This window comes from Marmota marmota, unplaced genomic scaffold (assembly GCF_001458135.2).
Source record: "Marmota marmota marmota unplaced genomic scaffold, marMar, whole genome shotgun sequence".
In the NCBI taxonomy this organism is placed as follows: Eukaryota; Metazoa; Chordata; class Mammalia; order Rodentia; family Sciuridae; genus Marmota; species Marmota marmota.
The window spans coordinates 11400595-11428487 of record NW_026000075.1 but is presented as its reverse complement, the minus strand read 5'-3'; the positions used below and the strand labels follow the sequence as shown (position 1 = coordinate 11428487).

Sequence of the window (27893 nt, the reverse complement as noted above, 5' to 3'; positions counted from 1 at the left end):
ACAAAAGTCATTAGCAAGCTTAAGTACAGGCTAAAAAATATCAGTTCAGTTTAAAAAAAATACACCAAGCAGCCCATTTGGAGAGCAATGCAATAATAATAAAAAAAAGTACTTCAAGTGGACGCCGCGTGAGCAGGGAACACAAAATGTTCCCAATCATAAGGGTAAAACTAATAGTCTGCAAATGAAATATGACTGCAGAGCAGAGTGGGTTCTTATGGAAAAGGTGCATTTTGCTGTGATTGTATTCCAGCATGGTGCAAATGGTCTCAAAAATTACTCTGCAATAAACACAGTGGGTCTCAAAAGCAGTCTGAACTTATAATAAGGCTAGATTCATGTTAGAGTTTCACAAATAGATGGATTTAATAAAGAATGCATAACAATTGTATTAAAAGTATTAGGCCTTGGCAAATTGGGTCAGGAAATGCATTAAGTTTATGTGAGATTTTCCGGTCTTCAAGGCTTGGAGAACTGCCCCCCTCCTTTTATTGGTAGGATACTGGGGTGCTTTACCACTGAACTATATCCCTGGCCCTTTTTGAGTCTGTGCCTGCTAAGTTGCTGAGATTGGCTTCAAACTTGCAATCCTCCTGCCTTGACCTCCCAAGGAGCTGGGATTATAGACATGTGTCACCATGCCCAGCACCTTCTTTGGAACTGCACACACACACACACACACACACAATGGACACAGAGCAGGACAGCCGGCTCGTGGCTTTCCCATTACCAGAAGTAGAGCTTGTTCATGCAGTAGCTGCTGCTGCAAGATCTCTAACTGTCTTTGCTCCTCCTCTAACTGTCGCCTGATGTATTCCTGGAGAGGTAGGCAGCAGAGAATTCGGAGGAAGAGAAAGAAAGAAAGAAAGAGAGAGAAAAAGAACCAGTAATTTCAAAGGTGACAAGTGCTGCAAGAAAAGTACAGAAAGAAGGAGGGGAAAAAATACCCAATACCCTTATCAAACAGGAAGAGTTTGCCAAGCCAAAGCCAAAGCCTTTCAACATAGTCAGAAGCACCAGCCCTCTGCCTGCAACAGCTGACTGAGATAGCTTGGCATTTTACTGTTACTACTTGGTTTTAATAAACCCACAGTTACATTTTAAAAGCTTTCCATTCCAGGTTCCTCTCTTTATGGAGTACCCAGAATTAACAATGCTATAAAGTTCTAAGGCTCTTGTACAAGCAGCAGGTGTAAAACAATTGTGAAATGCCATCAGGCACCGTCTTTGCAATGGAATCCTCCTGCAGGCTCACTTGCTATCAGAATACGAATCCAGCAAAGAGAGGAGTCTGAATCAATGCACAAGGAGTACAAGAGAGGAAAACCTCCCCTCAAGCACTGGAGGAGTAGGGCTTGGTTTGTTTTTCATGCTTCAGTGCTACCTTCTCATCAGACCCCAGGGCTGTGAATCTGAAGACCCAGGCATGTCAGGGGACTCTGGCCTGGGTAGGGAGCAAGATTGAACCAATGGCCATTGCCAAGGCTGTGCTTTTGACTTTTTGAATAGGTGAGAACAGTTGCTGGAGAAAGAATAAAAACCTCAACCGAGAGTCCAGGAGAAGGTGACCCACAACATGGCAGACACGCGGTGGTCACATGGGGACCGAGCATGGACTCCCATCCTGCTGCACGTTACCTGCTCATGTTCCGCCCGCCTCCTCTCCTCCTCCCGGCGCATCTGCTCTTCGTAGTGCCGGCGCTGCTCCCTCTCCTGCTGCTTCCTCAGTTCCTTCTCTCGCCTTTGTTGCTGTGGGGCCACAAGCAGACAACCATGATGTCAGTGGACACAAGCTGGGCTGGGGCAGGGGTGTGCTGTAAGAAACCTACTGGACATGGACATGAGCAACTAGGGAGAGAGGCCGACTGCTCCAAGGCTCTGTGTGTCCTGGGCTACTGGGGGCACAGGGCAGGGAGGGGGTCATGCAGAACACCTGCCATTTACCATGAGAGAGGACTCTCACCAAGGAGTTCCTGTTATGTGCTTTCCCAGGGGTGGGTGGGGTTTTCAAATCAGGGCTAGGAAAGGCCAAGACTTGACAGCTGCTTATTACCTTTCATCAAACTATTCACAGGATTTTCTACAGCGCTGTGTCATTTGATCTTTTTGACACCACAAAACAGAAATATTTTATAGAGAATCTAAGAACCAGAGGAGTGAAGGGCACATTCAAGACTATACAGTAACCAGTAACACTAATGGCTAAGGGGGAACAGGAACAGAACCTACTAAGTCCCACCCAGGCCAAGACTCTTTCTCATATACCAAGCTGCCTGTTTTCAGAATTATTCCTTTGTAAGCATCAACTTCTACTTCTGTCCCAATAAGACCTTATGCTAAGAGACATCATCATGATCACTGACAGTCATTATCTCAAACCACTACCGAGCCCCTGATGCTGGACAGTGGGATAAGTGCCTTACATGCTTTATTTAGTCTTCACAGGTCTTCGGAGCTAAATATTATACTATTACCCCCATTTTATAGGGGAAAACTGAGGAATAGGGAGATTAAGTAATTGTTCAAGGTCATTCCCTTGTTCAAGGTCATGGCCCTTAAACAGTGGAGCTTGATTTCAAAGTCAGCAATGTGTCACCAGCATCTAAGTTCTTATCATTGTATCAGATGAAGGGAAAAGAGGAGTGATAGAAAGATCTGGCCATTAATCGTATTCTCAGAAAAGAGACCATTTTAGGGGAAGTTCAAATGAAGCCAAGTGGTTATAGGAGCTGATGGTTCTCAAGTGGGGGTGGTACAGTTACCCATCTCTGGTCACGCAGAACTATGGGGGCATGGGAGAGGGTTTTTTTCAGGTTGTCTCAGTAACTGAGGAACATGATTGGCATTTACTATGAGGGGCCAGAAATGCCAAAAATGTTGCAGTGCATAGGACTGTCACACAAAACCAAGTGTTTCCCCATACCACATGTCCTCAGCACCCATCTGAGAAAGGCTGCAGGCCTTTTGTGTCAGATCGCTGTACTGGCACTGAGATTTGTTCTTTAAATACAAGGTTCAGAAGGAACAGACCAGGGGGGGTCCACTCCCTTGAGAGATTCTCAAGGACCCTCTACCGCGTGGCTATGGAGGCATGAGGTTCCTGGGACAGAGTGGATCATAACCGTCTCACACTGACAAGCCAGCTCTGCACAACCAGAGAAGGAGCCTTGAGCAAAAGCTCACTGTCGAAGCCCCAGCTAAACCAACCACAGATACTCAAAATGCCAAGAAGCCCCCAAAGCAACTTTCCCACTGTAGCCCCCACTGCAGTCCTCCATATCCACCATCTTCCGGGAACCTCTGGGTCTTGGGAGGTAAGCTGCATCATTTGAGAGTCAACATCTATCATTTCCAGATTGGTGAGCAGTTGTCCATCTTAGATTACAGGTAACAGGGAGCCACTGGAGCGAGGGCTTGCTGCAGCCAAATGACACGATCAGATGTGCATTTTCAAAACAGCCCCAACAGCCATGGAAGGGGCCAGGCTGGAAGAGGAAAGGCAGTATGAAGACTTTCTCTGGGTGAGGAAGGAGGTGACGGGGCATGGAGGAGGTAGCAAAGGCAGGCTGTGAGGGTGTTCACCGCCTTTGGAGATGCGGCCAAAAGGAAGGAAGACTGAAACCTATCCAGATTCCAGTCACTCGAATAGGACTGCAGTGGATGCCAACTGAGAAGCAGAAATCAGAAATCAGCCAAAATAAAATGGGCAGAATTTGGTGATGACGGGCATGTTTGAGAGGGTGGAGCTCCTGGCCATGGGGCATACTAGATGGTATGACAAAGAAGAGCAGGAAAAGCAGGAACCCATTGGTACCAGACAAGCAATTATTTGTTTTATAGAAAAACAACACTGGAGGACACGCGGAGAAAACATCATCATAGGAACCGACTGAATAATTTGGATTACAGACCCAAAACAGAGACGTTTCCAACACTCAACAGAAGTGAATCAGTGCCAGCCCAGAGAATAAAATAATTATGTGTACAGATCTGTCTCCTGGCAGGAAATAGCCCTAATTTATCTAATATTTCAAGTTTTTTTTTTTTTTTTGAACTCCAACCATTGGTCTCTTTCTTGAGGGAGAAAAATTAAGCCTTCTGAAGATTTAGCCTTTGTGTGTGTGTGTGTGTGTGAAGAATTTGTACATTTTCAACCCCTCTGCCAGGAATCAATACTGCTTTATAATTACATGCCAGGCAGGTTCCTGAGCAAGGTGTATACAGTATTGATTCCAACTCAAGAGGGTCTGCCTTCCCAAGTACTCCACAGTTTTGGAGGAAGACACTCAAAAGTGACTAATAATTAAGAATGATCTCACTCCTATCAGCCACTGCTGACACATGGAGGCATATGCCCGGGCTTCAGTTCTTGTGGCGAAGCTGGAAAAATAAATTACTTCCTCAGTCTTCTAAGGGCACCCTGCCAATTTCCAGCTGCTGTGTCTCAATGTTGGTGTCTTTCCTGGAAAGATGTTTGCTCTCTCTCCTCCTGGGCATGGGGATTTTGAGGGGACATATCAAAACATGTCAAAGAAAGACCAGGGCTCCAAGCAAGCACTGTTACAGAGCTCCAGTGACTCTTGTTTGAAGCAGCTCCTTGAGGACAAGGCTCATGCTTGATTCTCTCTTAACCCTCCACCTCTCGCACAGGGCTTGGCTACACATCAAGGTTTGTTGAACTGAACAGAGTTAAGACACTTGGGGCCCCAGAGGATGTGAGTATCCCCTTACATTTTTTGTGGCACTTTTCATCCAATCAATACTTACAGTTTATATCACATCATTACCAACTTCACAATCTAGGTTGAAAGGTGTCTCCATTTCAGGTTTTATCTCCCATGATTTCTCACTCTGGGCTGACGTCACTGATGTTTGCCGTATTGAGTACTGCACTAGATAAACAACAGCCTGCAGAGCTTGGGACCAGGTCCTTGCCTTTTTATGCCCTTCCTTAGCCCTTACTGGCCAGAACATCCTTTTATGATGAGTACATATAGGACATGAGAATATTTATCTAAAAAGATAGTCACCTATAACTAGTGCTGGCAAGGTACCTATTTGCCATCTTAAAGAAAGATAGATAAAATAAGGGAATAAGAGTCTAAGCTGGAACGAATGGGGCAGGGAAGACTCAAACAGTATTTTTAGATTATATTCAAATGATGCATAACATTTATAGTGGTCCTTCTGTCAATTTCTCTTGATAGATTCTCCATGGCCAAGAAGTTTATTTTCATCTAAATCTTCTTGGAGGCATTGTCAAAAGGGATATCCCTTAAAATTAGCCATTTGGTGGGCTCTTATAAATTTCTAAGTATGTTTGCCTGTTTGGGGGATGATTGATAGAATCCATCCTGTAATTTTTTTTTAGGTTAAAATGGCTGTTGCCTTACTCTATGGAGTAGGTCTGTAGGATCTTTTAGCACCTGTTGTCTTCAGTTAGTATCCACCAAGAATGACTTTTTTTGGGGAAATTATGATTTCTCCCCATGGATGTTCCCCTTGGGATACCTCCAGGTGGAGGCTGTGGTCTGTACTATCAAGTGAACAGGTTAGTTAATTGTAATGAGGAAATATTAATCCTGTCTCCCTGCTCAGGGGACTTCCAAAAGTAACACATTTATCCCAAGTTGACCCTGCAGCATTTTTGCTCTTTAAATTCTTGCCAGAGAATACCGCCTCAACCCTTAAGTACTAACATTCTTACTAAAGGCCTGGTTATAAGAAATCGCTCTCACGGATGTTCATCACCAAAGCTGTGAAATGGTCCTCCTTTCCTTTTGTAATGCCCTTCTTGGGTCACTTTAGATCAACAGAAAGGTGTGCGCCTGCACCAGAGTGCTCTAGTTCTTGGAAGAGTGATTTTGATGAACTGTAGTGCCATAAAATGGCATTTTACAATGTCATTGGAATAGCTGAATATGATTAATCACTGTGTTTATGGCAGGAATATTATCCCGAGCCTTCAAAGCAGAATCCACCCAACCACTCCTGGACAAGTGTGCAGGCTTTCAGTGGCCCCAGAAAACCGCCCTGAGTGACTGGTTTGCTCCTCTCTGATGGACAGCACAAATCCCAACTCCGGGCTGCTTGAGTTTGCCTCTTTTCTCCGGTACTAAGACTCTCAGAGTTGGACTGGGGCCACCTCAGGCAACTGCACTGGACACCATGTCATGCAGGCATGCTGTGAGCCCACCCTGCTCCTGCTTTCATTTTATTTTCTTTCCTACTTTATGTTCCTTTCTACTTTCTTTCCTCATGTGTTTTGTGCACAGTGGCTGGAGTAAATTCTGTAGGCTGCCTTAAGTCCTCTTTTCAGGATGTTATGGTTTAGATATGAGGTGATCCCCAAAAGCTCATATGTGAGGAAATGCAGGAGAGTTTAGAGGTGAAATGATTGGGCTATAGCCTTAACCTAATCAGTGTATTAATCCCCTGACAGGGATTAACTAAGTGGCAATTGAAGGCAGATAGAGTATGGCTGGAGAAGGTGGTTACTTGGGTACCCTTGGGGGTATACATTTTGTCCTTGTTGAGGGGATCTCTCTCCACTTCCTGGTGCCATGTTCCCAGCTGCTTTGCTCTGCCACACACTTCTGCCATGATGATCTGCCTCATCTCAGGCCCTGACAAATGAAGTCAGCTGTCTGTGGACTGAGACCTCTGAAACCATGAGTCCCCAATAATTTTTTCCTCCTCTAATTGTTCTTGTCATATCTCTTGGTTGCAGCGATCAAAAATCTGACTAAAACACAGAATGATGAAAAGTCATAAAGAAAGATATAAACAAATAGAAGAAAATGAAACCTTTGCCCTGGGCCTGTCTTTTACATACACCGCATTTCTGATATCTGGACTGAGAGGTAACATCTACATTTGAGAATGAACATCTGATAGCTGCAGTGTCACATGTCATTGCAAGAGGGCAGAAGGCGGTAGTTAATAGGACTGAGGGGAAGAATGTGTGATGAGAAACAGACTAGATTCTGGTCCTGCACAGCCACTAAGATGAACACTGAAGACCACATAGCAGTGTGCTCTCCAAATATTTGTTTAATAAATGAGGGAATATTTTATGACCTTGAATAAGTCACCTCCACCCACACTTTCCATGAGGGGGTCACATCAGGTAACCTTGTGTTTATTCCAAGAGCCTGAGCAAGGATGTGCTACCTCACAAAGCAAAATTCTACTAGCAATTCAGAATAAGAAGTGAGAAAAAGCAGAATTCTGAGTTGCATTTGGGAGCTTCTCTTGTTTTTCAGGTTGGGTGACCTCCCGGAAATGGTGAAAAAGGGACCCTACTGTGAGTGTGGAAGACCTGGCTTGGCCTCCAGAGGACAGGAAAGCAGCCTATGCAGCATCAAGTCAGGCTCCTTGGGAAGTACCTCAAACCATCCCCTGAACACAGGGGCTCTGTTCAAAGGCACTAGGAATGAAAGGACCCAGTGTGGGCTTTTGAATGGACTGCACATCACACATGCCCCTCGCTTTAAACAGGATGAGTCCATACAAGTTGCACAGGAGCTGTATGTGTGACATGAGGTATTCAAACTTCTGGGCACTTCATTTGTCCATTTACCAGTTGCTAAAGTTGCAGCTTTGGAAAGACCATTGCAAACCAACTACTGCAGGACAAGGACATGATTCCTTGTAACCAAAACTGGGATTCCAAATCATCTATTTTAGTAAGACATGAGAATGATAAAGCAGTCATCCTCTGAATTCATTACACAGCAACATAATAAATGAAATAAATAAAGATAATAATAAGATAATAATCATCATTGTCAGCAAGAACAAACAGACAGAGCTTCCTATGATGGTTCTGAGCCCTTATTCCTATTAGCACATTTAATTCCCACCACAGCACTTTGGGACAGATACTACTATGTTATCACTCCCATTTGACAGAAAGGGAAATCAAGGCACACTCAGGCCAGTATGTTTCCCAGTTGGTAAGGGCTAAGCCAGGATGTACTCTGTGTCTGGCTCTGGCTGTGCCACCACCATGGATTTGCAAGAAGTAGGTTGAGGCATCTGCATATCCAAAGTGAAGGATGTTTTTTTGTTTTTTCAAGTGGCCATTTTCTCTCTCTGATTTCACTGTACCCTCTCATTTCTTCACAGAAACAACCAGAGAACACTAGTAAAGCTAGACAGGCTAGATAGATGTCATTCCTTTCTCTCTGTATCTACTATAATTAGCTGCCTAAACGAAGCCTTTTCTTTGCACTCCCAGGGTAACTTTTGATGCACAGGCAGCCCCACAGCCCACACACATGCACAAGTCAGTCTCTGTGCACCAAGAAAGAGAGACAAAGGTGTTAGCCGCCTGAGCCTCGGGCTGTCTTAATGAAGAATTCTGTCCTGCTTTTCTATGGATGCTAGTCCACGTGATTAGTCACAAACTCCTTAGCATCTCTGAGCCTCTGTTTCCCCAAGGAGAACAGCTACTTGGATTTTCCTGGGCATCACAGAGAGGGACAAAAATAGCACAATGGTCATACCTAGTACTGATGGCTCTGCAGGAAAGTGCACAAGTCAGGTGCAGTCGAAAGCCTCAAATTCCTTCTGTCATGATTCCAAAGCCTTTGAATGAGCCCCTGTTATAGCTTGGATCTAGAATGTCCTCCCAAAGGCTCATGGGTTGAAGGCTTGGTCCCCAGCTTTTGGGAGGTGGTGGAAACTCAAGGAGGTAGTGCCTTGTTGGAAGAAGCAGGTCATCAGGGGCATAACCTTGGAGGATCTCAGCCTTTTTCTCTCTTTCTCTCTCTCTCTGCTTCTTGGCAATCATTAGGTAAGTGGCTTTGCTCCACCATAGGCTCTCTGCTGTGATGTTCTGCCTCACCATAGGCCCCTAAGAGTGGAGCCAGATAACCATGGATAGAAAACTCTAAAACTGTGAGCCAAAATAAACCTTTCGTCCTTTAAGTTGTTTTTCTCGGGTATTTTGCCACAGAAACAGGACAGCTGACTATTGCAGAGCCTCAGATGCACAGTGTTATGATGCATGCTGAGTGTTATTACGCATATTATAAAGCCAGTTTATTAAAGAGAGGGCCACTCCAGCACACCTGAGATGATACCGACTATGTTAAATTATATCATATTTAGAAAGAAACGGGTTGACGTTTGGAGAAGAATAGGATTATTACCCTAAAACATTTCAAAGAATGATGTGGAAGGCATTTTAGTTTATTTGGCATAATTGGCACCAATGCAGAGCTATCACAAGGACTTCAATCAATAACAAGATACATTTTCTAATATTAGAAGAGTTGTTCAAAAATAGGAGGTGCCATATCAAGTCCATGGATGTGTAAGGCAAGATATGCCAAACAGGTGAAATGATTTGAAGAATACTGTGTCTCAAAGAGATTCTTGCTTTCAGAGAAGAATTGGTTCAGATCACTTTTGAAGTCCCTTATGTTTCATAGGATCTATGATTCTATAAAACTCCTCCCTGAAAACAAGAGTTGAGATGAAAACAATTCAATTTAAATGTCATGTGAAATAATACTTTGAGTGAAACTATTTTGTTGTCATAGTTCTGTGGTTAGAAATAAGAAGGAAAACCGTGGAACACCAGAAACATAGACTAGATCTAATAAAAGAGGCTCCATGAAGACCCTGGGCCTTGGAAGGCAGGTGTGTGGTGACCAGTGGGCACTGGAAACACACCCTACATCCACGGGAGGCATCCTGGAGAGGGGGGAGGGCAGCAGCTGCCTAACTCTAGGGGACCAGTCTGAAATGCTTTGAGTATAAAATGCTTTCTCATTCCTTAAAAATATAGGAAGAGGTCTAGGCACAAGGACTTCAAATCTTAGCAGCATTTTAAACTACGGTGTAGGAATTTCAACCCAAGTTCCTCAGTTTGGTGGGATCCCGGGATGGGCAGACAAGGCCACACCTCCTGTTGCAGGGCAGGCAAGTGAGGACAAAAAGCCCCTCTGGGATCTGCTGGGAAGCAGGGTTCCTTATGTCCACACAGACAGCATGCCTTCCTGAAGCACGAGTGTGATTCAGACATTCAGGTGATTGTGACGACTGTCAGAAGCTGTGGGCAGGCCCCGTCCCAGACAATGAGCATCCACTTTGCCAGCCTGGCTCCTGGTGGTTTCCTAATTTCTGTTCAGCTACTGAAATAACAGAGCAAAAGCCCAGCAAGGAAGCCGTCCGGCTTTGGGCTGATGCTAATAACGTCTAGGAACAAAAGGCCACTCTGCCCCTGACCAGCCGGCCACAGCTCACAGGACATACTGGGATGCCTAGAGTTAATGATTAAGTGACATAAAGGCTGCTTCTCAGCAGTGCCAATGAATTAACACTCCAGGTTCTGAAGTGGAATTATCCTCACAGTGCTTTCTTCTGGTTGAGGGCCTTGGCGTGTGTCCAACAGGTGGAAAAGCAGCACGGGTGAAAAGCTACACTGATTTTCCTATTTCCTGCTTTGCCTACTGAGCATGCTCAGACTGCATGCTACTGGGATCCCTCACCCTGGAAAGAGAAGATGTAGAATAGGAACAACCAGGCTGGTAATGGGAAGTAAAGATTCTTCCCTTCATGTGCTATACTCTTCTTGAACTTATTTAGGTATTTACCAGGTGCCAGGTACTATCCTAAATGCTCTGTATATATTAACTCATTATCTGTTATTACTAGCCTATTTTATAAATGGGCAAACTTAGACATAAAGAAGTTATGCCTGGCTCAAAATGACAAAGGCAGTAAGTGGCAGAGCTAGGATTGAAACCCAGGTAATCTCTGACTGGACTGCCTGGTGCCCACCTTCCTGGTGAAAGGATCACTCTGGAGGTGCTGTATCCCTAGTGCCCTCAAAACTGACTATTCAGACTGCATAAGATCTCGTATCTTCTTTTGGGGTTTGTTTAGATACTGGTAGGAGATGAGACTTCGTGTAGCCATTTGGTGGCAATAACGGGATCATAATTACACATGTTGGAAATGATGGCAAGACGCACTGGAGAGAGCATCCAGTAAGAGGCAGAGTATCTCCAGGGGAAGTCCTCTGGGCTTCCCTGGGAAGAGCTGACTTCCCAAGGTGGCAGCTGGCCCTGCTAAGCGGGGTGCAACCACAGGCAAGGATGGGGATGCTGGCAAAACGAACAGCAGACAGACAGACGAGCAAGACACAAAGGAAGGGCTGCTCTCAGTCCCTCAAAAGAAGATGGAAAGTCCAGGTTTTACAGTAACCAGGGAAGGTATGTTAGGGCATTAAGGAAAGCAGGGAATAGAAAAATGCTGTCTACACAGAATTGTTAAGATAAAAACTAATAATACTTTGCAATTATTGTTTCCAAAATAACAAAATATTCACCTAGCAAAATCAATCCATTTCTTGTGTCGGGCATTGTGCCAGGTTACTATGCATATGGCTTATTTGCTTCTCAAAATTATCCTGGAGCTGGGCACAATGGCACACACCTGTAATCCCAGTGGCTTGGGAGGCTGAGGCAGGAGGATCATGAGTTCAAAACCAGCTTCAGCAAACTTAGTGAGGCCCTAAGCAACTCAGTGAGACTCTAAATAAAATGCAAAAAAGGCCTGGGGATGTGGCTCAGTGGTAAAATGCCCCTGGGGTTCAATCCCCAGTATCAAATATTTTATATATATATATATATATATATATATATATATCCTGCAAACTAAATATCACTGTACTGTATGTACGTGTAAGGAAGGTGAGGTGCAGCAAGGTTGAGAAGTTTTCCCAAGACCACATAGCTAGGATTAAAGTTTGGCCTCCTGGCCTACAGTGCTGATGAACTTTACTTCTGCACTAACCTACCAGCTAGCCATTTAAAAACTATTAGATATTTTTTTCTCTTAATGACATAACTGAATTCCTCTTAGTATTGTAACAATATTCTTCCTAAAATATTAAAAGACGTTTACCTATTGGTAAACGTCTTTTAATGAATTCAAGAATTCTGCATTTCAGCACATACAGGAGCTCAAACTTTGAAAACTCATTCCTCTTGATTTTAGTCTAAGCTACCCATGTCAGTAACTATAGCAACTTCAGTATGTATGCTGAGGTTCTGAGGCTTTCTATGAACAACCTCAGTTATGCTTCCTCTTGGCCTCATAAAGCAAATGCTATTGTCATTCCCAGGTTTCCAAATGAGGAAACTGAGGTAAGGAATGTGAACGGATATACCCAGAATCACACATCTAAGGAAGAAAGCTGGGACTGGTCCTTGGCAGTCTTGGGGTCTAGCATTGCTGCTCATAAACAAAATCCTACTTTCCTTCCAACATATTTTAATCTACATCCTGTTGTCCAAGAAGTTTTAGAGCTTCAACATGTGTCCTGCATGGTGACTCTTCAACAGATGTGTAGCTTCCCTCTGCTCTTCTACTTTTTGGTGGGGACGGTGGTCGGGGGGGTTGTCTCAGAGCATCTGGGAGAAATCACTTAGGTTCAACAAACACCTGTTTACTCTGGTGACTTCTCTGGGTCTGGCCTCCAGCTGGATAGCTTCTGTGAGACCATCCGGTTACCCCAAGTGCAAAGCAAATGCTAGAGAACATGAGCAAAAGCTGATGACAAACGGAGAAGCACCTAGCCACCAAAGGTCTTCAAACGTCCTTAGCAACTTTTGGGCTGGATTAGACACATCCTTTAAAAGTAAGATCTGTGTTATGGGTTGGATGTGAGGTGTTCCCCAAAAGTTCATGTGTGAGAATGCAAGAATTTTCAGAGGAGAAATGATTCGATTGTGAGACTCTTAACCCAATCAGTGAATTAATCCCTGATCAGATTAACTGAGTGGTAATGAGAGGCAGGTGGTTGGAGGAAGTGGCTAATTGGGGGCGTGGCTATGGGGTATATATTCTGTATCCAGAGCTGAAGTCTCTCTCTGCTATATGATTACCATGATGTGAGCTGTTTCCTTTTGCCACACTCTTCTGCCATGATGTTCATCCTCACCCTGAGCCCCGAGGAATGGAGCTGACCTTCTCTAGACTTAGATCTTTGAAATCGTGAGCCTTCAAATAAACTTTTCCTCCTTACAGTTGTTCTGGTCAGAGCCTTTAGTCACAGCAGCGAAAAAGCTGACTAAAATAATCCGTCCAGCTCTTGGCAATGGATAAAGTTCTTTCCATTTTCCTGGATAATCCTCAGGATGGCTTTGGTGGTAGACATAAGCTTGGCACAGGAAGTGGGGATGGAAGAAGATGGCCAGGCCATGCTGGGAGAACACAGTGCCCTCAGGTTCAAACTGACAACTTTCATTGCCTGAGAGGCTGCTCCCCTTCCCACAGAGAGGAAATGACAGCATTTTCTAGAGAGCACTACACAGAAACTACATGTTAAATTTCATCATTGTCACTGAAACCAAAGGGTGCTGCTGTCTTACTTGGTCTTTGGGTGGCATTCTGCAGAGCTGGCCCCTTCAACTCATCCTCATGCTGAAAAACTCAATTTTCTTTGCTTCAACAGCACGGAACTCTCCTGGTGTGCCTTCCACTTCCTTATCAGTTTTCTTTACTGGCTTTTCTTCCTCTGTTCTGAGTTCCTAGAGCTTAGGCCCAGATTCTGTCCACTTCTCAATGTATACCTGTATTACCATCAACCAACTCTTCCTGTACTTTCATCCCAGTCCTTCTTGGGTGGTTGTATCTCCCTAAACCAACTGCATCCTGGGCATCACCACGGGCAAGCTCATACGTGTCTCAGTCTCATTACGTCTGAACTGGTCTTTCTCTTCTTCTCCCACCCACATGGCCCAGTTCAACATGGGGGAACCTTCTGCCACTATTCGCTCTCCTTCATCTGAGGATTTATCCATCATCACGTCCTGCATGTTCCACAGGCCAGAGCTGCCTCAATCCCCACTCTACCACCAGCCGCGCAGAGCAGCACCCCTCTCTGGACTAACTCATCTCCCCACCCACGGTCACTTCCTTCCCATTGCTTTCCTTGCAGTAGTCACGGTTTCACTTTCCACAGGTAGATGCGACTGTATTCCATTGATTGAATGGTTTCCCACTCTTTTTAAAATAAAATTCAAAAGTAGCAGAATTGGGCTGGGTGGCATATACCTGTAATCTCAGGGACTCAGAAGGCTGAGATAGGAAGATCCCAAGTTCAAAGCCAGCCTTAGCACCTTAGTAAGAAGACCCTGTTTCAGAATAAAACGATAATAATAATAAAAGGGCTGGGGACTGGAATTATGGCTCAGTGGTAGAGCACTTGCCTAGCATGTATGAGGCACTAGGTTTGATCCCCAGCACCACAAAAAAAAATAAACAAATAAAATAAAGGTATTTGTAAAAGGGCTGGGTTTATAGCTCAGTGGTTAAGCATGCCTGGGTTCAATCCCTGGTACCAAAAAAAANAAAAAAAAAAAAAAAAAAGTAACTGAGCTGGCCTGCAGGGCTGTGCCTGGGTTTCCTTGCCTCACATCTTCCCAGTCTGTGCTCAGCTTCCTTAGCAGGACTCTGGCCATCTGACCTGCAAGCCAGGCTCCACTCATTGTCCCTGTGCTGTCCTCTCTTAGCAGGCCTTCTCTGCCACTGTGGTCACCATAAAGACAATAAATGACTGCTCTGGGACTAACTGCCTATCTTCCTCACCGATCTGGTCTTCCTAAGGGCAGTCTGTATTCCAAGTGTCTGGCATGGGGCCTGCCCAGCAGAGGGGCTTACTAAATATTTACTGGATGACTGCCTGCAGGCATAGGAAAAAGGTTTCAATTCCACCTTACACTTATAAAAAACAAATGAGCCCAATGTCCTTGAAAGCCCCTATTCACTCACAGTTAAATGTTACCAAGACTTACTTATAATTCACATTTTTAGGCTGCAAGGCACTATTTTGTAAATTCATGCTCCACTGTTAATGGCTAATAAGATACTAGTGGTATTTCTTTTAAATGTTTTTTTCAGGTAATGGAACCAAACAGCAGAGTAGTTCTTAGCTAAAAACCTGCTGCTTTTGCAACTGGACAATGTTATCAAGGTCTGGAAGGGCACTAGATGAGACCTTGATGGCTTGAAAAACAACTCAATTCTCTGAAAAATAAAATTGTGAAGCAGGCTGGTACTCCTCAGGTCAATTTGGTCCTTCCTGTAACTTCAAGATATCCCCCTAAAATGAAGGTACAGAATGCTCTCAGACAGTTGAAACAAAATATAAAAACACTATTATCCTATAAAAATTCTTTTATTTTTTTGGTACCAGGGATTGAACACCAGGGCACTTAACCACGAGCCAATCCCCAGCACTTTTTCTATTTTATTTTGAGACAGGGTCTCACTAAGTTGCTTAGGGCCTCACTAAGTCACTGAGGTTGGCTTTGAACTTGCCATCCACTTGCTTCAGCCTCAGGAGCCATTAGGATTACAGGCATGTGCCACTGCGCCTGGCTCAGAATTCTTAAGCAGCGTAAAAAATCACCATGAATCTGTCATAAATTAGTCTGAGATAACCAGAGTAGGAGGTGTAATATCTTCAGCACCCTATTCCAACCCAAGTACTGGGGATTGAACCCAGAGGGCTTACACATGTTGGCAAGTGCTATACCACTGAGCTGCATCCTCAGTCCTTTTTATATTTTGTTTTGAGACAGGATCTAATGAAGTTGCTCATGCTGGCCTTGAACTTCCAATTCTTCTGCCTCTGCCTCCTGAGCAGTTGGGATGATGGGTGCCGGTTACCGGAGCCCCCATTCTCACACACTAACTCTGTGATACATAATGAAAGAAGTCGTAAATCTAAGTTAAGTAATGGAAATTCTTGCTGAACTGAGTGGAAGTTGAGGAGGTTATCTATGTCTTTTCTCACTACTGATGAACTTGTTCACCTTAGCTGAGTTGAATCAAGTCCTGGAACTTAAGTTATTAATTATAATTTATCACTGGCCAACACCTGAGTATGGTCTGCACTTTCTAATTGGCCAGAAGTCATGTGCTTTTCATAAAGCTGATAAATGACTCCATTCAGTGTAGAGTCACTGTCCTTCCAAGAATATACAGGTACTGATTACTAACCTAATCAGATCCACATGATTACCCATAAATAGCAAAGGACAAGCAGGGCCTCCTACACAGTCTCGTGTGACCAAAGGGGGTGGCTGTAGCCTTTATTTGGAACCTGTATTCTCTCTCTCTCTCTCTCTCTCTCTCTCTCTCTCTCTCTCTATCTCTCTCTCTCTCAGGATGCCTAAAAAAGTCCATCTGACCCCAAGAAAGCTAAATTCTCAAGATGAATCATGGACTTTAGCTCTTTCTATGTGCCCTTGTGAGCCAAGTTCCTGCTCAGGATACACAAAGGGCTCACCCTGGCTGGGATGGCAGTCATTGATAGGATCCAGCAAGAGTAGGGTGTAGGAGAAGGGTCTGTCCCTGGTGGAAGACAGTACCATCATTAAGGGTTCAGAATTTATAACCATCTGAGTGTCGAGTGTTTCTCATTCTGCTCTACTGAGCTCTAGGCCAAGATAAAGGATAGAAAGATGACGCTAGTATAGGCTGATGCCTGTGTCCATAAGTATTCCTGTTTCTGGTGAGAATTCAAGGTTCATTCTCATTGTCACATGGAGCAGAGGGTCATGTCCTCATGTGTGAAGACTCCTCCTGTGCAAGCCACATCTTGGTGTGCCTTCGGATGCCTGGGCCTCACTGAGCTGAGTTCTGATTGCATTCATGATAGAATCTCCATTAAATGCCACAAAAGAAGAGCCACAAAGGAGGTCTCACAGCTCAGAGCTGAGTACCTGCTTTCCTTGGTCTTGCTCAAAAATCCCTAAACGTCCAGAGTAGAAGACCACAGGCATGGTAGCACAGGCCTGTAATCCCAGCTATTTGGGAGGAGGAGGAGGGAGGAGGATCACAAGTTCAAGGCCAGCCTGGGCAACTTAGCAGGACCGTGGCTCAAAATAAAAAATAAAAAGGGCTGGGGGATAGCAGTGGTACGGTGCTTTCTAGTGTGTGTGGGGTCCTGGGTTCAATCCTCAGTACTGAGATTAAACAAACCAACAAAAAAGACCACAGAAGAATAGGCCTGGTAAAGAACAGGGAAAGCACCAAAGACAGGACACAGGCAGTGACTTGGTGCTTAGACTCTGCAGTCCAATCCCCTGGACTTGAAACCTGGTTTCTTCTTGAGCTGGGTGACCTTTAGCAAGTTATTAACCTCTCTAAGACTCAGCCGCGTTATCTTTAGACTGGGGATTATCGTGAGGATTAAATGAGACAATTCATGTAACATACGGACCCGAGTGCCTGTCACGTGGTCAGTGCTTCATAATCATTAGAAATGACTATTCTAGTTAACTCAATAAATAAACATATGAAGCGCAAAACAAATCACATCATGTGTGAGGGGAAGAAAATCTAAAAAATAAAAACAGAACGAAACAATGTGCCCTCTGAAAAGAGACTGCAGCCATCGAGAGGATGTAAGTTCAAGAATGTGTGTTAAAATTAAAAAGGAAAAAGAAGGGAATTTGTATAACTGCGTGCATCCTTGAGAATCTTAAATGCTTTAAGGGATGATTGGGAGAACTTTCTAGGGTTGCATGATAAGGTCCTACAGCCTGAAACTAATGTGTGAAGTAGCCAGAGAGGAGAATCAAAGGACAAGGTTTCTGGGCTGAGCTGCTCTAGTCAGTGGGGCCTGGGAAATGCACTTGAAGGGAAGGAGCCCCACCAGGAAAGCAGCAGGAAAGGCAGGGTTTGGTCCTAAGTCTGAAGGAGGAGGCCTTGTCTAAACAGCAGAGGTCCTGGTCCTTGAGTGGCCTGAGAGATTGAAGGAATGGTGTGGCCCCAGGCTGGGGGGGCCAGGACAAGAAATCACAAATGGCCTGGGAGGGCTGAAAGATAAAACCTGAGGATATCTGCGAGTGCCTGAGAATTTCCACTTATGCCTGGGAGGTAACCAGAGGTCATGCAGATGCCTCCCATTTCTGTACCATCCACGTCACCTCTGAGACCTGCCTCATGCCCACGCCTCACTTCACCCTGCTCCCACCTGCTCCTTGGAAGGTGTCTGTCCCACATCTCCACAGTGCCTCTCTGTCTTTGGCATCATAAATCTTGGAACACCAGATAACAGATGCACTTCAAACACGACATGTGCTAGCATTCTTTACACCAACAATATAAACTTAGATTGCAAAGGGCTTTATTTGCCTATTGCAAAGAAACTGGTTCCTTGCCAAAGCCTCAAGGTCCAATTTTAAGGATCACAGTTCAAGGCTCTGATTACACAGCTATACTTGAAAGGCCTGCACTGGGACCAGGGACCGCAGGGTGTAAATCCTTGCTTTCACTTCCCAGCCCTGTGATATGGTACCAGTTACTTCCCCTCCCTGAATCTCAGTTTCCTCTTTGTTAAATGAGAACTATATGAACTTTACACACAGATAATGAACATGTGCAAAATGATATGAGATACAGGATATAAGCAAAGCATCCTGCCTGATAACTGGCACACAGAAATCACTCAATAATTGCAGCTGTTGGGTATTATTGTTGCTGGTCTGAAACTAATATTCCAGGGACATAATGAGGTTGATGGGATTTACTGCAAAGTAGAACTGAGGCCCTCGATGATTTAAACAAGGGAGGCCGGACCTTGATGTACCATTTAAAAAGCAATCTGCTCTTGGTGTCTGCAATTCACCACCCTCTAACTCCACAGTGGCCACCTGACAAAACAAGTAGACCATTGTAAACCTATTAATGAGGAGGAAGCTGGTGTTTGGGAGACCTGTGAAATTACTTCCCAATTACTGTGCAGTTACTGAACCTTTCATTTGCAGCCCAATTTCCCCAGTAGCTCAGCACTCTGTTTCATAATTGTCCAAAGGCTTTGATTTATCTTGGAGAGGATGGGGGTCTTGGAGATGTGGGAAAGCTTCTGGGAAGGAGACCTGAATAAAGGTCTGTGTGAACCACAAGGTTCAGAGCCTCGCTGGGGACCTGCCATGCAAGAGACTGTGGCCGGCAGTGTGGTTTACCATGTAGCCGACAGTAGCATCTGTTGCTGAAGGTGGGCCTTGCCTACCAGCTAAAGAACAGGCCCTGAAGGAGGGTGTGGGCAAGGACTCACGAAATGTTGTTCCCAGGGTTAACAGGAGAACCAATAGGCAGGCGCTGCTTTTCTACACTTGGCATCTCACTTATTTGCCTATTCTCTGTGGTTTAGTTAACACCTGTATCCCACCTCTTGATCATACTTATATAACTCATCCATTCCATAAATATTAATGAGGCACCTACTGTGTGCTGGGCACGGTTCTATAGGCACATTAGGGAATGAGGGAATAAGAGATCAAGTCTGTGGAGTTTACATTCTAGCAGGAAGGTAGAGACTTACACAGAGCATGTCTGAAGGTGGTCAGAGTGAGGTAAACAGGGATGGGAATAGAACATGCCACAGGGAGTGAGGTGCAATTTAAGTAAGGTGGTCAAGGAAGGCCTCACCAGGAACGTGATACCGAGCAAGACTTGAATGGGTGGAGGCCTTCACCCACATGTCTACAGTGACCACAACATCCGTCTTCTGGGTCTGAGAGCACTCAGGCCTCACCCCCCTTTGCAGTCAAGATGTGTGTGCACCAACCAGGCAGTGGCCCCAGCCTCGAGGGTGAGATCTGGGCTCTCTGTGGAAGCCCGGGGAGTGGCCACGGCTGGGAGAGGGTGCAGGGTGGCCTTCAGCATGCTCACCTCCTCCAGCCGCCGGCGCTGCTCCTTCTGCTCCTCAATGCGCTTCTGGCGCTCTGCCAGCAGCTGCCGCTTGTGCTCCTCGTTCTCCCGCTGCTGCTGCTCCAGCTGCTGTCGCCGCAAGGCCTCTGAACGCTCCTTGTTGGCCAGTTGGAGTCTCAGGAAGTCCCGTCGCAGTGTGGACTCCCCTGGCAGGTTCAGAATGGAGCTGTGGGCAGGAAAGAGTCATCAGGATTCTGCATGGGGCAGGGGCCATGGCTACTGTGGGTCCTGGGGGAGGGCAGCAGGGCCAGAGCACAGGCTCCTAGTTTCTCCAATAGTTCAATCATCTACCTCCAAAATGGGGGTCTGGGGAGGAGAGGCACGTTTAGCCTTCTTGCAGTGGGACTGGTACATATATTCGCCATCTCCATCCCCAGAGGGATGTCACATTCCTCCAGGACTGTTGACACCACTCCCTCACTGTGAGGTGTAGCAGAGATTTGTTTAAGACTAGTGAGTGTGCAAGCCCTGGGCCCCAGGCTGGCTGTCTCCATGTTATGAGAAGACAAAGCAAAGAAAAGTGAACCTTCTGGAGCAGACAGGGGAACCAACCACTCACTTGGACAAGCACAGATCACCCTCACTCATACCACTACCCTCCCACTCACACCAAACCCCAGGAGGCGGAGGTCAGGCTGCTCCTGTGAAGACTCAGTCAGGGAAGGAAAAGGCTGGAGGCCATGTCAACACAGAGCCAGGATGGGACTCAAGTTTGCTAAAGTCTAAGGAGTTTGGAGCTCGATCCAGTAGTTAAGAGACTTGGTTCTGTCGGCAGAGTGTGCAGCTGGAGTCGCAACCCAGATCACTGACTCCTAGATTCTGTTTCAGCAAAAGTTTCCTCATCCATAAGAAGGTGGTTTGCGTGTGTTTGCACGTGCACAGAGCAGAGAGAGCAAGAGGACGAACTCACGCATTTGGCTGGTTTGCTGGTAGTCTGGGTCTGCTCTACCCCAATCTAACTGCAAGGGAGCAGCTAACAGTTCTAGCCTCCCTGGTTCTGCATCGCAGCCTAGCAGAAAGGTGGAAAATGGTTTTTGTTTTTTTCATACTTAGCCCTTTAAATCTTTCTGGAAGCTTCCACCTGAAATAAACTCATTAAACATATTTACTAGCACCTGCTATGTGACAGGCACTACTATAATAGGCTCTATGGAATCACAATGAAGGGAAAGAGTGTCCCAAGTAGAACAAAAGCAAGTTTAGAGCCCAGGTTAGGACAGGTGTGGCCTTTCCCAGGAACTGAACACCAGCCGGTTCTCTCAGAACTGAGGAAGCGAGAGGATTACGGCACGAGGACGTAGAGAAGCAGATTGTGCAAAAGCATGTAGACCATTGAGCCATGCACGGAAAGGCTTTGAGGAGAGGAGTCCCAGGAGCAGGCCTGTATGGCTGCAGCGTGGATCACAGTCTGTGAAGCTAACAGCAAGACTACTCCTGCAATGGTTCTGCTTAGGGGCTCCAACCAGGACAGGAGCAGTAGGGATGGAGGCTGGAAGAGTGTTTGGGGATAGAGTTATGGAGACCCCAGACAGGCCTGATGTGTGGAGGGAGGGATGACTTGCAGGTTTTGTCTCGGCAGCTGGTGGTGGTGGTGAGGAGGACTGGAATGAGGAATGTAATTTTTCTGGCAGCTGACAAGAGGATTAAGGTTTGGTTTAGGAGAGTTGTTAGCATGCTGTGTGAGATCCTGCCATAAATGTCATAAAAAGGCTTTGTTTGTGATATTGCGCAGACAATCCCACAGTCCATTAACAAGCCTCCAATAAAACTTACTGCCTTTGTGTAAAACTCTAAGACAAACCCCTAAATGATAGTGCTTTTGTGCACAGGCCACTTGCTCTGTGCAGCGGGGATGGAGCTTAGGAATCTCACCTCACGTGTACGGGAGGATGCCACATTAATATTAATCAATGTTGAATCAATGTCAGGAGACCTGAGCTGCATTAGTGACTCAATTATTAACTCCGAGTGTGACCCGATTGCCACCCTTGAGCTGTCGCTTCATTTCTAAAATGAGATAACCATTGCCTTTTCTGTTTCTTAGGATTTCATGAAGATTAATTAGATGCATCCATAAAAACAGGACTTGGCACACCATCTTCCACAGGGTACCAAATAATGACATGTTAAAATGATTGCTGGTTGGATCACTAAGTGCCTCCTAACGCACAGCTTAGCAAGTACTGGAGAGACGGGGTTTCTCAGTTCTTCAGAGAATGGTCAGAGGGCTGATATGACCATCTGGGTAAGCTTTCAAAAAATAGCATAGCATTTCTCAGAAAGCAGGGCATTTGGACCTTTGCCTTAGAGGAATGTTCGTTTTCCACGTCACTGCTTGACAGTCCTCATTTTTATGTAGCTAAAGTGGGGGTGGCCGACATGCTATGTATCAGATGGAAGGAAACAATTCTCCTTCCGTGTTGGACCTTGAGAAATCCTATGGCAGGTGAAGAGAGAAAAACTGATGGCCCTGTGTGTTCAGTCTCGCGCCCTTTTAGCAAGGCTCCTGGGCCGCAGGTTTGAGCTAGCTCAAGAGAACACAGACATCCAGCTCATTCCAGTTGCAACAGCCCTGCTCCTGGTCAGGAGTCTTGGTGTCAGCAATATAAGAATTGGTCCTTTGAATGCATCCACTCCTTGGATAGCTACAGTTTGGAGACCCCCTACATCCGGTGGCCCTCTGTGTGGGCCAATAGAACTTACTTCGCATTTATAGTGCATAGCCCTCTGGTATGCATGGCTCTTGCCTCGCTGAGCTTCTGCCAGCTGAATTCTCTTACGAAAGAGAAATCCTGGCAGTGCCAGCCCCCGAGTCTTAATTATTTATAAACACAGACTGGAAGAAAGTTGGAAGCAAAGTCAAGTGGAATGCACAACGTAGGCATGACGACAGCGAAGGTGAAGCAGCACTTGACTCCAGGCCTGACGTGTGACAATGAGACTGGCATGGAAGCTTCCACTCAGGGCTCACCTCCAGAGTGTAATTTGATTTCTTGGAAATCATTTCCTCTTGGATTAGGCTGCAGTGAGCATGCCGAGGCATATGACAAGGACAGCGGCCTTCTCAAAAGTACAAGGTAATGAACTGAATAACTCAAGTCTGATAATATCATTTAGGTCTCCCCAAAGTCCCGGTTTTAAGTACTTTTCGTTCTGCATTACCCAGATAAATACCCACTTTACATGATGCATATGTGAGGAAACAAGATCTTGAATAGAGACCATAAATCTTGGGGGACAAGATAAAGAATATGCTGATTTCCACATTTTCTTCAGAGTCTGCCTAAGGAAACTTCCCCAAATTAATGAGCTATGTTTGTAGGCAATAAATTAAATAAGACCACCTTGGTGGATTCTTAAAAATGAACCTATAAATCAAAAGGAAAGTGAATGCACACAAACACAATTCAGAATGTGGAAATCAGAAGGCCTGGCTTCCGAGTTCATACCTGGGTTCTCCCGAATCGTTCTCCTCTTCTTCCTCCTCACTGCCGCTGTACTCATACTCTGTCTCATCTAAAGAGAGATTCATAGTGCATCAGTGCACAGGATGGTGACAGCCAAGTGAACCCACCCCTATTCATGTCCAGTCATAACTCACATCATGCCACCTTGGTCAACAACAGACCATGTACACAACAGCGGTCCTGTAAAATTATAATGAAACTGAAAATATCATGCTACCCAGTGACATGGGAGCTGTCCTAACTTCATAGCACAGCATGCCTCACCTGTTGGTGGTGATGCTGATGCCAACAAGCCCACTGCCCTGCCAGTCGTATAGAAGTACAGCCCACCCAGTGACCTCCAGTGCACACACTTGATCATGATAACAAACAACTATGGTACTGGTTGATGTATTCACCCTACTATGCTTTTTATCATTATTTTAGAGTATTCTCCTGACACTCGTTAAAAAAAAAAAAAAACATTTCCCATAAAGCAGTATGCCAGGTTGGGGGTGTAGCTCAGTGGTAGAGCACTTGTCTACCATTTGATCCCCAGCACTGCAACAAACAAACAAAAAACCAAAACAAATAAAAAAACAACATATGAGGTGTAATGCTGGCAGTAGCCTCAGACATCTCCTGTGTTTGTTGCATCTCTTGACTACATCAAGAGAACATGTCCAGTGACTGACCTATGTCACCTGGTCTATATAAGTATACTAGATGATATTCGCTGAATGATGACATCATTTAATGACAACTCTCAGAAATACATCTTGTCATCACGTGATGTGTGACTGTATAAGTAAATTGAGGCCCACAGAGTTGTGGCTAACATGGGACTGGGGTGTCCTCCAGGCCTCCTGACTTGTCATACAGCAGTTCCCACCAACTGGATTTAGGTACCTGGCATTAACTGCCATCAAGACTGTCCCAGCTGACCTTAAATAGCGGTCCCCAGTGACTAACATTCACATGAAAAAGAAACTAAGGAATTGAAAAATAACTTCTGTGTAACCTCTATTGTAGAGTCACCATATCAAACTTTTTGGCCCACTATTAACTTATCACTAAATGATTTATTGTGGTATCAGCCATTTTGAAAGTGGTATTTTGTTTATGACTTACATGGATTCACTAATTGCCTTTAGATATCTTGATAAATACCAGAAAGAAACTTTTGACAACTGGTACAATTAACATGTAGTCAGAATGTGTTTTGATTGACAGTAAGCAAGTTAACATGAATAAGATTGAGTTTGTGCTCCAGAGGATATCAGAATGTAACAGGCAAGACAAATCAATAATCAGAACTACCATGACCACGAAGAAAGGGAATGAATATTTGTCAAGTGTCAGGGGCCACCCTGTTCAGGAGCTAGGCACACACCTTTAAGTCCTGAGTAAAGAGGTACTGGACTGGTATTGCACACTGCAATGCAACTGGACTTTACCTCTGCTCAGATAAGAAAGGCACAGCTCCAGGAGTGGGAGTTACCCAATGGGGTTGAATTACACACACCTGTTTTATTGTAATCCTACCCTTCTGCCCTTTTTTGGATAGAATGTTCCATGGATTAGTCTCCCCCGCCCCCAACATTAATACAACCCAGGTTCGAGGCGTGCTCCCTCTTTTTCTTGCCTACCTTGCTTCCTTGGTGGAAGCTGGGTCAGAGGGGCCGTCACAGAACCCAAAGACAAAGGTATTTCTCAGTCTGTGTGTCATTATTTCATGCCAGCCCAGTTCTCCTGGAGTGACCTTGACCCGTTTAGTCGTGTGTCATGGCGGTTGAGTGTTTCCCATGCAAACAACTAGTGTGAGTTTACCTGCAGACTCTCGTTTATTTCTCTAACATAAAGCCTATTTTCCAACTGAAGCTACTCATATTACAAAAGGTGAAGTGCCGTGGCCAGTGTCATCACCTTATAATAAAATGTCAGGCTGAGATGTGGATTTAGAATTCAATCCAGAACTTTTTCAACCTTAAAACCAGAGCTTTTTTCCAACATATTATATGCTAAACAGAAGTTCATAAAAAGAGCAATGAAAAAATGAAAGAAAAGAGCAGCTCATTCCACAGCTCAGAAAGGAGGAAAGGAACAGTGAAGTACTGAAGTGGGAATGAGCTGGGCCTTGGAAGGTCAGTGGCCCTTCTCCAGCACTGGTAGCTGGAAGTGGCAGGAAAAGGGCATTCCAAGATGCGTATCCACGTAAACAAGGCTAGCGGTATTACATGTGCAAGAAACCATGAGTTGTGTGTAGCTAGGCGTCCAGGTGTGGGAGAAGTAGACGGAGGGAGAGAGGACAGAAGGGAGTGAAATGGTGAAATAGCTCACTAATCCTTATATACGTCATGCTGGAGATATATCTGTGGGTGATGAGGAGGCTTTAACGATGGAACATTACTGTTATCTCCTCCTAGATCTGAGTTTGTAATTACAACTTCAAAGACATTTTGGCACCCCTACAAGGGAACTAAAATGGCAATTTGGTTTTGTTACCACTAGGAGGCAGCATTCACAGGGTAAAAACAGGTTACAACTTTGACACTACGCAGGCAGCAAAGAGATAATGAAAAAAACTCATGTGTGATGAGTTCAACTGTATTTTTTAAAATCACAAATTAGCTTCATACCTTTAGGTTAAGTATGAAGTTTTCAGGCTACTTTTTATTTTTACAGGTTTTTTTTCACCTAAATGTAAAACCCTGCATAAAGTGTCTTAATACGCCATATCAAAAGTTTAATACTTCAAACTTTTCTAAAATGGATAAACATAGAGTTCAAAGTAAAATGAAGACATTTTATCTAATAAAGTAAATTGCAGCAAGGGAAAGAAGCGCACAATTATTCCTAATTGTGTAATTCCACTCTCTAAGGTAAAAGCTTCATTTGTCAGGCTTCTCAATTTTAATACCTCACCAGAATTTGGTTTGATTGCTTTTGTACTTCTGGGTTAAATTAGTACATGTCAACATACCTTAAGGAAAAGTACCAGATTAAAATAAATCATAAAGCAATGCAAATTAAAATTGCTTGATTCTACCAGAAGCTGGTCACAGAGGAAGCTACTGGGGGGGGGGAAGTTACGAGGGGGAGCAAATTAAGTGATTTGATTAACTGCAAATGGAAGGAGATTTCAGTTGACCAAATGCCCTTCCTTGCAGAGCAGACAAAGATGAGGCTGGAACTGTAACTCTGGGACCCTAAACCTAAACAGGATGAGATTCCTTAAATTGCAATGTAACTCTTGAATAGACCTACTGCCACTCTACAGAATAAACACATTAAAAGTAGATCTATCTTCATTGTATGATGGGTTCTGGGTTTCCCAGTCTTATTCACAGATCATGATTTCTAGAAGGTATCCCTGAAGAGCACTGAAAAATTAGGCTCATAAAGAATTGCCTAAATAAGAATAGCTAATAAATAGCTACCGAATGCACCTATGTGCCAGAAATGGTGTAACTATTTTACACACATTATTTCAACTTTGCAACAAGGCCAGGCATTAGGTATTATTATTATTTTTATACTCCCAATCCTATTTTGGAGATGAGAAAACTGGGATGAAATTCACATAACTCATAAGAGGCAGGGCTGGAACTGGAACACAGAATTTGATTCTCAAAACAGACTGAACATTTCACCTAGTCTGTATACCCATAGTACAATCAAATTTCCCTTTTAGAGAAGTTGGTATTTAATGTTTAGATGTTTGATATGTTGCCCTAAAACATTCTCTTTTAAGTTTTGACTTCAGGGAGTGGTCCCCAAGACAACGACGGAAAAAGAGCAGCTGAAATGTCAGTCTTAGAACTTCTCGATACTGCCCTATGGGGTTTCTCCTCAGGCCTAGTTCCTCCAGCTTGGTCTGGCCTCCCTGTTTCTTGCAGCCTCATTGACATCTTATCCCTATCCCCCCACTCATGGCTGGAGATGGGCCTCTTTTTTGTCTCAGCCTCATGACCTCCCACTCCTGATCACATACTTTCCTTCGAGTCCCTGAGGCTGGCTGTAGAAGGGGGCCTTCTCCAGAACCTTCACTGAGGATTTTTCCTCCTACCTTGGTCCTCTGCTGATCTTCCCTCTCCATCCATCTACTGGTGCCCCTTCCCTAAGCCTCAGCTCACACACCTAGCTGCACTGAGGTTGCTAATTATAGAGGCAAAAAGGGAGAAAAATGGAAATAAAGGAGGGAAACTTCTGTCCTACCTGTCTGCCACCCTCCAGAGCTCCCTCTGAACTGAAAAAAAGAGGAGGGGGTGGAGAAGAGGGAAGCAAGGAAGAGCACATCACCAGTGCCTCCCCACCCCGTGAGCCTCTGGTCTTCTGCTCTAAGCTCCACCCTCACCCCTCTAGCCCACACTGCCTCCTGCTGTCCTCTCCCTGCCCATTATCCTTCCTGATCTCCATCCAGCAAGTCTTTGCTACTATCTTCTCCATCTCTGTCTTCCACACCCCAACCTTCCCTATCTCCCTAAACTATGCTCATCTGGCCATAAAACCTGCCCCAGGTCACGTGATCCAAGTGGTCAGGGTCAAGTGAAGGAGGGGCAAGCTTTCAAACAATGAGGGTGAACTACTAGAGCTCCCCGTTAGGACACATGTCCTTTCCAAAGAGGCACTGAAAACACTGCGTGGTATGAGAGAGGAGTTTTTGCATCTATGAAATAAAGAAGTGCCTCAAATGACCTT

The 27893-nt window shown here is 44.8% G+C and overlaps 1 protein-coding gene across 7 annotated transcripts in view; it reads right to left on the bottom strand.

The window, feature by feature from the left end:
• Tnik (TRAF2 and NCK interacting kinase) overlaps window positions 1–27893 on the bottom strand; it is a 383074-nt gene that overhangs the window by 71343 nt on the left and 283838 nt on the right. For 4 of the 7 annotated variants that reach the window (XM_015494269.2, XM_048814298.1, XM_048814300.1 and 1 more), the window contains exons 11-14: window positions 23196–23262; window positions 19708–19912; window positions 1639–1749; window positions 731–817 (exon numbers count right to left, since the gene is read on the bottom strand). In XM_015494269.2, coding sequence (XP_015349755.2) covers window positions 731–817; window positions 1639–1749; window positions 19708–19912; window positions 23196–23262 — 470 coding nt within the window. The remainder of the gene's footprint in view (window positions 1–730; window positions 818–1638; window positions 1750–19707; window positions 19913–23195; window positions 23263–27893) is intronic. The other 3 variants (XM_048814301.1, XM_048814302.1, XM_048814303.1) reach the window with 1 other exon arrangement.